The 17629-nt window shown below is 33.3% G+C and overlaps 2 protein-coding genes across 2 annotated transcripts in view; one reads left to right on the plus strand and one right to left on the minus strand.

The window, feature by feature from the left end:
- Window positions 1-17629, plus strand: part of LOC139490679 (glucose dehydrogenase [FAD, quinone]-like) — a 542951-nt gene that overhangs the window by 285673 nt on the left and 239649 nt on the right. The gene's annotated exons all lie outside the window — the stretch shown is intronic.
- LOC139492645 (serine/threonine-protein phosphatase 6 regulatory ankyrin repeat subunit B-like) lies at window positions 8467-13116 on the minus strand. The gene has a single exon (XM_071280798.1). The coding sequence runs from the start codon at window positions 13114-13116 to the stop codon at window positions 8467-8469; it is 4650 nt and encodes a 1549-aa protein (XP_071136899.1).

A 17629-nucleotide genomic window follows, 5' to 3' on the forward strand; every position in this document is an offset into this window, starting at 1 on the left:
TATACAGTTTGATTTGACATATTTTGAGTTAAGCTTTTTTCGGTTCAGTATTGGAACGTTTGCTCATTCTATCCGCGGAGGTAGGTGTGGTTGTTCCGTCACTTCTCTTTCGTTTTGGGTCCATTGGTGTGTGTATTTCCTGTACGCACGGTTTCGGAGAATGAAAGAATTCGTCAAGTTTTCTGTTTATATTTTGTGCACCTTCAGTGCTTATATGCACACCGCTGTTGTCGGCTTTGTCAAACAAAGATCTGATGATTGTTCCATTTTTAAAGAATAGTTTTTCTAAATCAACATAATCTACATTGTCTTCGCGAGCGCACAATTTTCTGATAAACTTGTTCACGCTTGTTGCCGATTGGTTTAGTCTGTTTATTTGCGCACTGTTACCTTTACGCGGTATGATGCTACAAAGACCAACATGGGACTCTGGATAGGCAGATTTCACTTGAGCCACTGCTTTTGTCACAAGTAAATTTATTTGGTCACTGTCATCCTTATGTTTACTTACATCATTTGTACCGAGACAAATAGCAACCTTGTCAACTTTGAAACTATCAGTTTTCTGAACAGCGATGTCTAAAATTTGTGTGAAATTTTCAAAATTTGCACCTGATTTTGAAGCATTCAATAAATTTTCATTAGTTTCGCCGAGTCTTGTACAATTGGACGCGCCAATAAGGACATTTAGAGTATCTGTAGTGTCATTTTTCCCACTTTCTGAAAAGGTGTCGTTATCACAAACTGAATGTGTATCTGAGTGTGCATCTAATTTAGTGTCTTGTCTACCCTCAATATTTTCCGGACCATGCTTACTATAACCTTGGTTTTCTTGGTCTTGCTTAAAACTTTCACAGTCTCGTCTAGGATGCCCATTTATGTTGCAGTATGAGCAATACGGTTCATTTGGACAAGCATTAGCTAAATGACCAATAGCAGCACAGTTATAGCACCTTCGCTCATTCATAATTTTTGGACGATCTTTACATTGATATGAGGAATGACCGATCAACTTACAATGAAAGCATGGTGTACGGTTATTGTCAGCAAATAGGCGAACTTCAAAGCGGCCTAGGCTAGTTCTAAGAGGAAGAACAGGCTCACAGTTCAATATATCGATATACCGTGCCCCATTTTCTATTTCGGTCCCTTTTATATAACCTCTTTTAACAGAGCCGGGAACAATTTGACCAAATCGAATCATTTGAGCAACAATATAACGATCGTCAAGCTCGTACGGAGCATCTTTTATGGTAACATGAGTTATTGACTTTTCTACATCAAAAAAGTTAATTGACCTGTTCCTTAATGTTATACCATTTACTACCAACGTATCTTTTGACTCTACGTCTTTAAGAGACACAATACATTCTTTTTCTGTAATTTGTATAGATCCAACATTGTTTATATGAATTTGTTTACTTATTTCTGTTAGAATTTCATCGTGATTTATCTCTTTGAAACCTTTGGTGTAAAAATGTATGGATAATTGTCTGCTTACCCTCGACATTTTTCAGTGAGTTGAAATCAGGATGTCACAACAGGACACATAAACAAAGTCAAATTATGCATATACTGTGCAAAATGTCATTATCTTTGTTTCCTAAATCCTTTTGAAGAACAAATATATGAAAATCTTGAAAAAATTGGCACCAGAAATATCCAATATAAGGAGTTTAAATTAATTTTCCGCTGCACAAAAACTAAAAAGAGATTAAAGAAACTGATAAAAGACAACGATCAATGTCTAACCGAAAATGAAATAGCTTACTTGTGTGACTTTGATCCGAAAGAGAGTAATTTTATGGACTTCCAAAAGTACATAAAAGTGCACAAATACAAAATACTGGTCGCGATCAAACAAATATTTACGTAAAACATTCCGTCCCACCGATCTGAAATTAAGACCAATTATAGCCGGACCGGAATTAACTCAAAGACTAAGTCATCGACCTTGTTATCAAACATCTATGTCTGTCAATTCCAAGTTATATCAAAGATGATATGGATTTTTTAAATCACATTCCTGCCATAGTTCCGGAAGAAACAGTATTAACAAGCTTTGATGTTACAAGTCTATACACAAATGTACCCCATGATATAGGTCTTACAGCCGTAAAATACTGGATCGAAGAAAAACGGGATGAAATTGACAGTAGATTTAAAACAAACTTCATAGTTCTGGAAGAAAATACATTTTATTTCGACAGAAACAAATACAGACAAATTAAAGGTACAGCCAAGGGTACTAAAGTTGCCCCTACATACGCAAATTTAGTGATGGGATACTTAGAGCAACAGATGTATCGACAAATATCTGTCCAATTCGATCAAAATTTCTGTGATTATTTCATTCAGTTTTGGAAAAGATATTTAGATGACGGCATAATATTTTCGAGCAGATCAGAAAAAGATTTATATGAATTTAAAGATCTAATCAACTCCTTACATCCTTCGATTAAATACAACATGGAAACCAGTGACACACAAGTACCATTATTGGATATCCCCATCTTAAAATCAGGCAGACATATAACAACGGATATTTATTATAAATTCACAGACACCCATCAATACTTAAATTTTAATTCGTGTCATCCGTCCCATACAAAACGAAATATACCTTACTGTATGGCCAGGCGGATTTGTGCTATAGTATCTGACCATAACATTCGAGAAGTACGTTTGAAGGAATTAAAAGGCTATTTGACACAACAGTTATATCCAGAGGGTCTAATCGAAAGTGGACTTCGAAAATATTGACACTTCAAGAATTACGAACCCCGAAAGTGAAAGACACGGATGAAAACTTAAAGAAAATACCGTTTGTTAGTACACATGACCCGTATTTACCAAACGTTTTTAATACAATTAAATATAACCTTCCGATTCTTCACAAAAGTGAAACCATGAAAAAATTGATACCGGAAGGAAACTTAATCTACAGCCGAAGACAACCTAAAAACTTAAAGAAACACTTAACCAGAGCTCGGTTCGAACCGAAGGTTAGTGACTTTGAAATAAAGTTTTGCGGAGATTTAAGATGCGGTGTTTGCGGTCGAGATACAAAATATTTAGAAACGGGTAAAATGAAAGCATTTAAAGATGGCAAAAAATTTCATGTGAACGCCAATATGACTTGTAAATAAAGGCAACAGTAGTATACCGCTGTTCAAAACTCATAAATCCATGGACAAAAAACAAAATCGGGGTAACAAACTAAAACCGAAGGAAACGCATTAAATATAAGAGGAGAACAACGACATAACACTAAAATGTAACACACATAGACAAAATCCCACGAGAATAACAAATATAACATATATATATAACATCAAAACCAAATACATGAATTTGGGATAGACAAGTACCGTGACACGTCTTATCGCAATGTGAATTTACACTCAAAAATAAGAGAAAACAAACAACACGACGTTATAATGTAATACACACAGAAACGAACTATAATATAACAATGGCCATATTCCTGACTTGGTACAGGGCATTTTTAGAGGAAAAAATGGTGGGTTGAACATGGTTTTGTGGCATGCCAAACCTCGCACTTTTATGGCCATGTGAAATATAACATCAAAATGACAACACAGGACTACAATATAAATAAATTGGAGAACACAATTGACAAAGAATCACACGAACAACAGCCAACAAAAGGCAACAAGTTCAAAATTTTAATACGCCAGAAGTGTATTTTATCCACACAAGACCTACGTGTGACACCCAGATACAAAAGTTTGAAAGCCGAAACGAGTACAAAGTTGAACAGCATCGAGGACCAAAAGATCAAAAAGGTTGTGCCAAAAACGGCAAGGGTTTTATGTTAGTTACCAGAAAATCCCTATAATTTAGAATAATTTATACTTTTGCAAACAGTAAATGTTATAAAATGAATATTCAAAAGATGTACATGATAAAACTGAAGTATTAACTAATTACAGGAAACAACTGAAATACATTTACATAACCAGACATTTGAAACACAAAAGTAGACACATCCGAATAAGTTTAAACCTCTACGCCAAGTGACGTCCTATTTGAAACTGAAAAATGACGAAAAAATGACGTAATTTGAATTTGTAAAACAGATCATCAAAAAATGAAAAATGACGTCACATAAGAATGAATAAGATAGAATTAGGATTGATTTAAGATTATATATTTGAACTAAATACTGATATTGCATTTAATAACAAAGCACATTTTAAGGTAAGGTTTGCATGAAACCTGGATTTTTTTCTTAGTGATATAACACCAATATGATATATCATTTTGTTCAGGGAGGAGTACCCAATCATTGAATGAAAAAAAATCAAACATCGCCCGTCCAGTTTTTTCATGTGAAAAGCTCAAAATTCCGATTTTTGACGATTTTTAGGGAAAATTGTATTTGAATTCTTCTGAAATAATAATGTATGCGAGTGACTATAAAAAAATAAAACTGAACAAAACATGTATAAATAATTGTGGTCCATTCATTAATAATAAATTTTAATTAAAAAAGTAATAAAAAATTCCTAAAAACAAGATTTTTTAATTTTTTGGTTAAAAAAAACCCGTTGCCATGGCAACAAAAAGCCAAAAATATCCCTTTTCCGGGTCCACCGTTTTTGTAAAAAAACTGTGAACTTTAGGATTTAACTATTTGCATTATAATGAGCTAATAAAATTGGTATGTCCCCGAACTCGTTTTTACGGAAATGGGCGTTATGTGTTCATCTTGTCATTTCTGTAAAACACAAAAATATTTTGTTTGTTGATCTCCAAAGAAGAGAGTCATATTTAATAGCATCTTTTTACAAAGAATCATTTTGTCTTGTAACATTTTGGGACTGACCATAGTCAATGAGAGAAAACAGTGATTAACTTAGGGATGACATCAAAAGATCAATGAAGGATAAAAAAAAACTGAATTCAAATAGTTTGGAGGGGGGGGGGGGGGGGATAAAAGTTGCTGCAAGTTTTTATTAATTTGACATCGATTTTACATATATCCATATTGGTCAATCAAATTTTTCCCAAATTAAGTTAAGAGGGGGGAGGGGGTCAGTGAACAAACTATGTGAATTAAGTTTTTTTTTTTTATCCTACATTGAACTTTTGATGTCGTCCCTTAACTTTTATGCCCACAACTATCAGTCGGAAGGGGAGGTGTTTAAATTTGGTCATACTTGTGTACTAATACATGTACAAGACTCTGCGTTTGAAGGAATGTGTCCATGGGACATTGATGATACCCTCTCTTGCATAAATATAAACCATTATAAAGCATTACGTATGAATTTTATAACATTTGGTTGAAGCAAACTAAAGGTAGAGAACAGAAACGAAAAATTCAGAAAACGACCTCATAAAAATACTCCGAGCGTCGTCACTACTTCATTATGATCTCTTATATATATATACGGAGAAAGACTAAAAACTAACAATTTCCCGGATTTTATAGTGAGTCCGTGCATGTGTAGAGACACATGTTACCATCCTTGTTTTTAGATAAATTAATTCAAAGTTGACTGATATGCATAGAAGTTTGTTTGATTAGGGGTTGTAAAATGTCCAGTGGCAAATACTTCAGGTATGTTCAGTACGACATAATACAATAGTTGAAAGACACATTTTTAATGCATTCATAAAAAAAATTACGATTAGAAACATTCCGGCAGTTGTCAAAGTGATTGATAAAATAACATATATTTCGAATGATGTATATAAAACGTGTGGGTTGTGTGCGTATTTGCGTATAAACCTTGCAAACTGTACATTTGAAAGACCAAGTCAACATTCTGTCATTCGTAAAAATTATGCAATAAAAATATCTGAGACTATATATATGCATCCTCTATAAGTAAAACACATCAGTGGCGCATTATGTAAATTCCAACCATTTTAAACGAAATTGACTAAAAGTGTCATAAAAAATGTGCCGTTTTTCACTCAATCCTGCGTTTCTATAAGTTGTATTTATACTTTATAAAAAATCGGAAACGGCGTGCATCAGACTTACAAATTCAATGAAAGAGACAGCTTAACAGTCAGTGAAAAAATTATCGGGGTTCTTGAAGCAGAATAAACAACAATTCTATCTTGTGAAAGGACAGGACGGTGACAAGCCATCAAAACACAAGATATTAGATCGATTTCTGTTGAAATGAGCTTCCCATACATTAGGTTTTTTTTAAAGGTTTTACGGCGGGTGACAAGAGAAAAGGGACGAGAGAAAGGAGAAATGTGTACCCTGTCCGACCCCTCATAAATCTAGAACTGTAAAAGTGACGACATCAAAATTCAAATTTGTTCTGTGTTTTTGTGGTAAAAAGCATTAATTTATGCATAAGTTTTATATATCAGTTGGTTGAGGCAAACTAAAGTTAGAGAACGGAAACCAATTTTGTAAAAACGGACGTACATTCGGATGGACGTACAAACAGACAAGGATAAAACTCAATACCCCCTTGCTACGGCGGGGCATGAAAATGTACATTTATGAAATGAAATAAAATAAAATTCCGCGAAACTTTATGAATGGTTTTTGCACAAAGACGTTACGGCTTAACGTGACGTCATATAAATGAAAACTAACAAACTGAAGGTCATAACGTTACTTGTACGATTCAAATTTTGATAAAATTACGTCAAAACGGCGATTTTGAGGTAGGTGTTGTTTTATTTTCGATAATATTGTAGTTATCGAACATTGGTTAATCAAAGCAATTCAAAATGGCGGATCCCTCCTTTTTTCAATTATTTGAATTCGAGTTATCTCCCTGTGTACGCAAACCTTACCTTAATACTTATTAATATCAAACTAAGGTAGCAATTAACTATATTGTAAGACAACAAATCTTATTTACTGCGTCACATGTCCTGGTTGTCACGAAAATTATATTGGACAGACCGGGAATAGCCTCTGTGAACGGGTGCGAGTTCACAAAGAACAAATAAAACACCCACAATACAGAAATTTGCCTATTTTTAAATGCAGACGGGATGAAGAATATAGAAAAGTGATGTAACGTTATTTCATAACAACGTTCCGATCGAAATTCCAGAGAATTTTTAATAACGAACAATGGCGACACGTCATAAACCTCCTTAACAACGTCGCCGATAGCGACACTTCATCGGTTATCCTGAAGAGTCCCAATGGAAGGATGAAATCGATAGAATGGAACTGATAACTTTTTACTTATTTTACTATTTTATTTAATGAATATATATATATATATATCTGCACATGTGAAAATTATTTCTTACGCCTATATATAAATATATATATTATAAACTAAGAAAACGATTGTAGGGTAAACAAATATTCAGCTTGATGTAACAAATGTATTATAAGTATAAGCTCAGATGAATTGAATGCAGAATGTTCATATACTTTATTAAATATAACACAGAAGGCAACGTCAGATCCGAAATATACAGATATGACAAATAAATACAATTTTACATATAAATGCATATGGATGTATCATTTTGTAGCAAATAATGTAGATTATGTTTAATTACACAATTGCAAATAAATGATAATGCAAAATACAGTTAAATGACAACTCTGAATTTAAACAATTTGTTAATCTTAGTGTTGTTTCTGGTGTTACTTAGTCTGCATTGACAATATAGTTAAAAACAGTATATATAGTCAAAAGGTGAACTGTTAAACTATCCAGAACCAGATAAAACAACTATCAAGAAAAGTAGTTTGTCCAATAGCCAGTAGTGAGTAAATATCAAAGAGCCAACATAGAGTATTTGGATTCATTGAACCATATAATACAAAATATGTTCAATATAGTAAAATCATTATAGTATAGGGTAAAATAGATATAAATGAAGTATAAAGTTGGGAATAATATCATATAGATAATTTGTATATAAATGAACTTGTCCACAATGTCAACTTTATGTAATAATGCTGTATTTTGATTAGACAAGAGAAATTGTTTTTGTCACAAATATTCTACATATTGAGATTTCTTTTCTTTTCTTTTCTGGTGTATTTGTAATTAGGGATTTTCATATGTTGCGGTATTTTCAAGCAAATACCACGTAATTTTGGGGAAAAATAAAGCGACTTCCGAAGACCTCTAGACTATTTTTTGAAATGCATACAAAGAACATTCGGCGGAATTAAACAATTATATCATGCTAACATGTGGTATTTGCCAAATAAAGGCAAAATTACCCCTTGTAAGCATGATATATTTGTATAATTTAATATGAACTGTCTAATTTCACAAGCCACTGGTTATCCTTAACTTATTCATACAAAATTCTAATCAAACTTTTAAAGAACGCAAGTTAATCAATTTGACTGGAATCAATTGTACAAAAATAAGATTGAATTAAATCAAAATTAGCGATTGGTCAATTTTGTCCCGTGTCTAAAATATATTTAAAAAGAAAGTTTTATCTTTAATGACTGCTCAATCTTAACTGTCGTCGACACTACTTCTGTATATCACAACCTTTACCAATTAGTAAGGTCACTATATCATCATGACCACTCGAACTGGCCCAATATAATGCCGTGTTTCCATTCTTGTCAGTAATGTTTATGTCACCACCTATCTCAATAAGACGTTTTACTATTGATAAATGTCCATTACCACAAGCGTTCATAAGAGGCGTCTTTCCATCAATACTTGCTTTATGTATATTGCAACCTTTATCTATCAGTAAGTTTACTACATTAATGTCACCACCTAAACAGGCCCATGAAAATGACGTTTTTCCATTATTGTCAGTACTGTTAATGTCAACACCTATCTCAATAAACCAGTTTACTATTGATAGATGCCCATTATTACAAGCGGCCATTAGAGGTGTCGTTCCATCGTTGTTAGGTTTGTGTATATCAAAACCTTTATCAATTAGTATGTTTACTATATTAATGTTACCACCTCTACACGCCCAATAAAAAGAAGTGCCCCCGTCATTGTCAGTAATGTTAATGTCAGCTCCTATCTCAATAAGACGGTTTACTATTGATAGATGTCCTTTACTACAAGCGCTCATTAGAGGTGTCATTCCATTATTATTAGGTTTATATATATCACAACCTTTTTCTATCAGTAAGTTTACTATATCAATGCTACCACCTTTACAGGCCCAAGCAAATGACGTGTGTCCTTTCTTGTCCCTTATTTTAATGTCAACACCTATCTCAATAAGACGGTGTACTATTAATTGATGTCTATTACTACAAGCGATCATTAGAGGTGTAGTTCCATTATTATTAGGTTTATGAATATCACAATCTGTATCTATCAGTAAGTTTACTATATCTATGTTGCCACCCGAACAGGCCCACGAAAATGACCCTTCTCCATTCTTGTCTGTGATGTTAATGTCAACACCTTTCTCAATAAGCCTGTTTACTATTGGTAGATGTCTATTATTACAAGCGTCCATTAGAGGTGTTTTTCCATTATTATTAGGTTTGTGTATATTGCAACCTTTATTTATCAATAGATTTACTATATCAATATCACCGCCGAAACAGGCCCAAGAAAATGACGTGTCTCCATTCTTGTCAATAATGTTAATGTCAGCTCCTTTTTCAATCAGACGGTTAACTGCTAAAAAGTGTCCATTACTACAAGCGACAATTAGAGGTGTTGTTCCATTATTATTAGGTCTATGTATTTTACAACCTTTATCAATTAGTAAGTTAACTATATCAATATTACCATCAAAACAGGCCCAACTAAATAACGTGTCTCCCTCATTGTCAGTAATGTTAACATCAGCTCCTATATCAATAAGACGGTTTACTATTGACAAATGTCCATTACAACAGGCGCCCATTAGAGCCGTCCTTCCATTGTTATTAGGTTTATGTATATCACAACCTTTATCTATTAGTAAGTTGACTATACAAATGTTACCACCTATACAGGCCCAATAAAATGACGTGTGTCCTTCATTGTCAGTAACATTTATATCAACACCTATCTCAATGAGACGGTTTACTATTGATAAATGTCCATTACCACAGGCACTCATTAAAGGAGTCTTTCCATCATTATTAGGTTTATAATTATCACAACCGTTATCTATAAGTAAGTTTATTATATCAATGTAGCTACCAAAACAGACCCAATGGAATGAAGTATATCCGTTATTGTCAGCAACGTTAATATTAGCACCCCTCCTTATAAGACGGTTTGCTATTGATAAAAGTCCATTTTTACAAGCGTCAATTAGAGGTGTCTTCCCTTTGTAATTAGGTGTATTTTTATCACAACCTTCATCTATCAGTAAGTTTAATATATTAATGTCACCGCTGAAACAGGCCCAAGAAAATGACGTGTCTCCATTCTTGTCAGTAATGTTAATGTCAGCTCCTAATTCAATAAGACGGTTTACTATTGATAGATGTCCATTACCACAAGCGTTCATAAGAGGCGTCTTTCCATGAATATTAGCTTTATGTTGATCACAACCTTTTTCTATCAGTAAATTTACCTCATCAATGTCACCGCCGAAACAGGCCCAATTGAACAACGTGTTTTCTTTTCTGTCAGTAATGTTAACATCATCAGTTATCTCAATAAGACGTTTTACTATTGAAAGATGTCCATTCTTACTAGCGTTCATTAGAGGCGTATTTTCATCATAAATAGGTTTAAGTATATCAATACTGTTATCTATAACTAATTTTACTATATCAATGTTACCACCTATACAGGCCCAAGACAATGACGTGTCTCCATAATTGTCAGTAATGTTAATGTCAGCTCCTCTTTCAATAAGACCTTTTACTATTGATAAATGTCCATTACCACAAGCGTCCATTAGAGGTGTTTTTCCATCATTATTAGGTTGATGAATATTGCATCCCTTATCTATCAATAAGTTTACTATATCAATGTTACCACCTAAACAGGCCCAAGAAAATAACGTTTCTCCATTATTGTCAGTAATGTTAATGTCAGCTCCTATTTCTATAAGACCTCTTACTATTGATAAATGTCCATTACCACAAGCGTATATCAGAGGTGTTTGTCCATCATTATTTGGTTGATGGATATCACATCCCTCATATATTAGTAAGTTAACTAAATCAATGTTACCACCTAAACAGGCCCAAGAAAATGACGTGTCTCCATTATTGTCAGTTTTGTTAATGTCAGCTCCTCTTTCAATAAGACCTTTTACTATTGATAAATGTCCATTACCACAAGCGTCCATCAGAGGTGTTTTTCCATCATTTTTAGGTTGATGAATATCGCTTCCCTTATCTATCAATAGGTTTACTATATCAATGTTACCACCTATACAGGCCCAAGAAAATGACGTGTGTCCTTCATTATTAGTAATATTAATATCAGAACCTATCTCAATAAGACGGTTTACTATTGATAAATGTCCATTATTGCAAGCGTCCATTAGGGGAGTATTTCCAACATTGTCAGGTTTATTTATATCGCATCCCTTATTTATAAGTAAGTTTACTATGTCAATGTTACCACCCAAACAGGCCCAAGAAAATAACGTTTCTCCATTATTGTCAGTAATGGTCATGTCAGCTCCTCTTTCAATAAGACCTTTTACTATTGATAAATGTCCATTACCACAAGCGTCCATTAGAGGTGTTTTTCCATCATTATTTGGTTGATTAATATCGCATCCCATATATATTAGTAAGTTTACTATATCAATGCTACCACCTAAACAGGCCCAAGAAAATGACGTGTCTCCATTATTGTCAGTAATGTTCATGTCAGCTCCTCTTTCAATAAGACCTTTTACTATTGATAAATGTCCATTACCACAAGCGTTCATTAGAGGTGTTTTTCCATCATTATTAGGTTGATGGATATCGCATCCCTTATATATTAGTAAGTTTACTATATCAATGCTACCACCTAAACAGGCCCAAGAAAATGACGTGTCTCCATTATTGTCAGTAATGGTCATGTCAGCTCCTCTTTCAATAAGACCTTTTACTATTGATAAATGTCCATTACCACAAGCGTCCATTAGAGGTGTTTTTCCATCATTATTAGGTTGATGGATATCGCATCCTTCATCTATCAATGAGTTTACTAAATCAATGTTACCACCTATACAGGCCCAAGATAATGACGTGTGTCCTTCATCATCAGTAATGTTAATATCACAACTTATCTCAATAAGACGGTTTACTATTGATGAATGTCCATTATCGCAAGCGTCCATTAGGGGAGTCTTTCCATCATTATTGGGTTTATATATACCACAACCCTTATCGATCAGTAAGTTCACTATATCAATGTTACCACCTATACAGGCCCATGAAAATGACGTGTGTCCTTCATTGTCAGTAATGTTAATATCAGCTCCTATCTCTAGAAGACGGTTTACTATTGAAAAATGTCCATTACAACAAGCTCCCATTAGAGACGTCCTTCCATTATTATTAGTTTTTTTTGTATCACAACCTTTTTCTATCAGTAAGTTCATAGTATCAATGTTACCAGTTAAACAGGCCAGAGCAAATGCCGTGTCTCCTTCCTTGTCAGTAATGTTAATGTCAGCTCCTATCTCAATAAGACGGTTTACTATTGATAGATGTCCTTTACTACAAGCGCTCATTAGAGGTGTCATTCCATTATTATTAGGTTTATATATATCACAACCCTTATCTATCAGTAAGTTTATGATATCAATATAACCACCTAAACAGGCCCAAGAAAATGACGTGTTTCCATTCTTGTCAGTAATGTTAATGTCAGCTCCTATCTCAATAAGAATGTTTACTATTGATAGATGTCCATTATCACATGCACTCATTAGAGGCGTCTTTCCATCATTATTTTGTTTATTTATATTACAACCTGTATCTATCAGTAATTTCACAACATCAATGTTACCACCTAAACAGGCCAAAGAAAATAACGTGTTTTCCTTCTTGTCAGTAACGTTAATATCAGCTCCTATCTCTAGAAGACGGTTTACTATTGATAGATGTCCATTATCACATGCACTCATTAGAGGTGTCTTTCCATCATTATTAGGTTTATTTATATCACAACCTTTTTCTATCAGTAAGTTCACAATACGAATGTCACCGCCTAAACAGGCCAAAGAAAAATCCGTGTCTTCATTCATTTCGGTAATATTACTATTAGCTGCTATCTCGATAAGATAGTTTACTTTTGATCGATGATCTCGATCACAAGCGTTCCTTAGAGGGATCATGCAATGTGTTTTTGTTCTTCGTCCTCTTATACCTGCATAAATACAAGATAGACGATAAAAGACATTCAATAATATACGTACATGTAATACGAATTATAATGTATCTTATACAATGATAAAATTCATAACCTCATATTCGATATGAATACAGCATTGAGATATTTTTTCATTAAAAAAATCATTGAAATATATGTATTTGTATTTCGTATTTTTCCAATGTGGAAAGTTCGAAGACACCTTTATTATATCAGAAATATCAAATGATGATACAGGCAAATTGTTATTTTGATTGTTTATCTACATCACACTTTAAATATCGAAAAGAAAGGACATGGTGTATGCATTCCTGTACTTACCAAAATTTTGGAAACTGACATTTTTAGGCTATTTGATATCTCAAAACTGAGAGAAGACTTTAACGTGGAGCAAAAACAATTAAAAGATAAGCTCTACCAACAGTTTAAATTGCATTCGTTTGTATATGTCGTTCACTCTTTATGGAAAGATCGTGGTTTGAGCAACATTTACATGGTCGTGGTTTTTTAAATTTCGTGGATTTTAGTTTACTAAATTTTAGTTTTTAAATCAAGCCATTAGAAACGAAGGTTACAAATTGTCTGGATTAAAGGAAATTGCAAAGTAAACATTGACCCGGGTAAATCGTAGTAATCACACTAATCAACCCTAGAAATAGTGATCAACAGATTAAAGACCATCAAAGGTGTTTATTAGGCCATAAATATTTCACCTAAAGAAAACAGTAATATAAACAAATGTTATGATATAAAAAAGAAGATGTGGTATGATTGCCAATGAGACAACTATCCACAAAAGACAAAAATGACACAGACATTAACAACTATAGGTCACCGTACGGCCTTCAGCATATAAACCTATCTTGAATTGTAAAATAATGAGGATATAGAATAAATACTTTACCATAGCATATCAATATCGGAAATCTGACTTTCATCGATCAAAAATATGTTTTTAGGAGAATTAAAAGATCAAAAGTTGTACAGTTTATGTTTTTAAAGATTAAATGGGTATAATCCTGCCTGCAGTTGTAGTTCATAGTGCGTTTGCCCCGTGACTACTATTATAGTATTCTCAGATTTGGCTATATTCAATATATTCTTAAGATCATATCAGTAGTTCTACATGGGATCTTTCCATGTCTTGATTTGGACAATGGTAGTTTAATTTCGTTAGACATTTACATTTGTGGATTAAGTCATCCACTAAAACCAAGAAATTGGTTCCTCACGAATAAAAGTAATTTCACAGTATAATAACATTATGTTTGAGAAAAGTATAAAAAAAACCCATATATATCGAAAGTGAACTTCAGTTCTTCAATACTATTCCGTATTTTACATTTTCATATCAGAACTTCTGCAAGACTCAGCTATTAAGTAACGTCACACGTCTTTACTATAAACGACGCCAGTTATAGCTGATGAACCGTAGGAGATGCGACGAAAGTGCTTACAGCAACAATTTTCGATTATCAATATGATGTTTTGTGGCTTTTATTGTTAAATTATATATATATGAATTAAAAGAAAAAATGCACCAACAATATGATCATTATCTATATTATGTAGTTTGTTTTTTATGAATCAACGCTTATCCATTATGTCTGTAACTTAAATTATTGTGTTGATGACTTTTCACAATTACAGCATTTTCTTAACAAGAAGGCATTGTTTGCAAGTTCAAATAATCATGTTCAACAATGCGTTAAGTATAAGCTTGACAATACTTGGTCATGTTTTATGAATATTTCAAGCCTAAGTATTGCCAGACCAATTCAGAACGTATCAACACCTTCAAGTGACATTACAAAAAAATCCTTTCCCCATTGTAACATTCAAGCCTCAATAAGAATTTACTTTTTTATAATGAATTGTTAACTTGTTTAACTAAAAGAGTTTATAGCATATGTAAGGGTAATTTCAATGGATTGGATGGAATAGCACTGATATATAGTTTTGCGAGGACACAAAGGATAAATTGTTACAACATTGAGTTTTTTTCTGCCTTAGATAAAATTTGAAACAATATCTTAAATCTTTTGACTGTAAAAAACACAATATTGTATAAATCAGCTTTTTTGAAATTTGTATATTTTTTTATAATTATAAAACTTACTCAATAAATATCAAAATAACGATCATTCAACATCAGATGCTAACATTTTTTAAAGATTGGACATTCCATTAGTAGCAAAAATCTTATTCAGAGTCCCGTTCACTGCTGCAGACCTGTGATGAGAGAATTCGTGAAAACAAGCACAGGAATGAACGCTTTGCTTCCTTGTGTGTTCATGAAAAGAACAGTTTTGCTGTAAGTAGTGTCATGATGTGGGTGGTTATCTCTAATGACAGTAAAACTTGTGAATTTTTCGGATACTTTAACGGCTCATAGGTACAAAGACGAAATCTTCCAACCTTGTGCGTGTTATTGACCGACAGAGGGAGTTATTCTAGTAGGACAATGCTAGGCCTCATATATCGCGTTTAAGAATAAACCATCTTGAACAGAACAACATCAATGTCCTACCATGGCCTTTAAAAAATCACCTGACGTATATCCGATTGATCACTTTGTGGGCTAATTAAATAAACGTGTGCATTAGTGTGAACCTTGTCTCGGACCCTTGAGCAGCTGCAACAGGAAATGAGAGCAATTCAAACCAACAACCTAAGAATATTGATAGAATCCATTCTTACCTGTATTCCTTAGCTGTGTTTAGCAAAACGTTTAGGAATTTTGGTCCTCAATGCTCTTCAACTTCGTACTTTATTTAGCTTTTTTAATATTTTTGATTCAAGCGTCACTGATCAGTCTTTTGTAAACGAAACGCAAGTCTGGCGTAAATACAAAGTTTAATCCTTGTATCTATGATTAGTTTATTTTTAAGCGCAAGGTGGTATAACACTGTACAAATCTTAATGAGATCGGAGGTATTTCTTATTGTGATAAATTAACTTTTCTTTTCTTTATTAATCTCATAGAAATGGACTGTTCTCTTTTCAATCCGAAGTTTTTGGAGTGAATATCTATATTTGTAAAGTTAAAATCATCTTGAACCCTATGGATCCGTAGGGGGTTTGTAAACTTTATTAGAGGGTTCATGACGTTACGTCTACTGTTAATGTTGACGTCATCTAATTAGGTTGTATTTCATTGTCGTTCACTACTTACGGACCTTGGAGGATGAGTTAAATCTGTAGGAGTTTCGGCCTTCGGCTACACCCCCTATGGGTTTTACTTACCCTCTATGGACCAGTGGGGGATCAGTAGCGAACCATATAACTTAAAATAGTTCATTATGATTTACCTCTTCTAAGAGCCCATTGCAGTTCAAATCCAAAAAGGAAAGTTTCATCTCAAGTTTACAATACAAGCCACCATAATGTAAATTATAACGTTTTTGAAATAAAAATTTTCAGGCATCTTGTGTCTTCTACTTCACCATTTTCTGCATTGGAAAATGCATGTACCAAGTCAGGAATATGATTGTCAACATCAAAAGTAAATATGAGTTCACTCTTATCTTTTCCTCTACGTAATCCTAAATAATCAGCGATGTATAATGAAGATAAAAGTAAGCGCGCATTTGCTACTCGCACTGAATGCGCTTTAAAGCAATTTATCAATCACGTGGTATTTTCGATTCAAGAATTCTTCATACCAAATGCATACTCAGTGAAATTAAAATACTGTATTCTTTAATATCGACTAACAGATAAAGCGATTAGGCCTTTATGTACAAGTATGTTCAGACATTGTCATATTATATTATAGAGGTGAAATGGTGTGAAACATATCATATTGGATTGGCTGAAGACTTTATCGTAGTTGCAAATACACGATATTAACTAAACGCAACTGTTTCGTATGTCATACAACCCTGGAATTTCACATATTCGTCATCGATGATGTTAAATCTAGGAAAGCGCTTTGACCGCATGACGTTAATACAGTGTTGTATCAATTTTTTTTCACAAACCCAAATAATACACAACATGTTCGTCAACTAAACTTTAAAATATGAACATAATTGTTTTGCACCCAACTGTAACTGAAAAATGACTTGTTAGGATACTTTTTGATAAACAAATCCAAGGTACTTTTCATATTTTGAAATGTAGGGTTCACACAGGTGGTCTTAACATACCATCTGTTTTAATATTTCGATTTAAAAATATGAAGATGCGGTATAATTGCCAATGAAACAACTCTCGAAATAACCAAATGATATATAAGTTAACACATAAAGGTCACTATACGGCCTTCAACAATGCGTGAAGCCTAACCGCATAGTCAGTTATAAAAGGCGCCAAAATGTTAAACAATTCAAAAGAGAAAACTAACAGTCTAGTGTATGTACTAAAGAGGAACAGGAAACAAAATA

The sequence above is a fragment of the Mytilus edulis genome, chromosome 10 (genome assembly GCF_963676685.1).
Source record: "Mytilus edulis chromosome 10, xbMytEdul2.2, whole genome shotgun sequence".
Lineage (NCBI taxonomy): Eukaryota > Metazoa > Mollusca > Bivalvia > Mytilida > Mytilidae > Mytilus > Mytilus edulis.

Bases quoted from the DNA above. Each gene is read 5' to 3' on its own strand.
- LOC139492645 (XM_071280798.1), bottom strand. From the start codon at position 13,116: ATGAATGAAGACACGGATTTTTCTTTGGCCTGTTTAGGCGGTGACATT.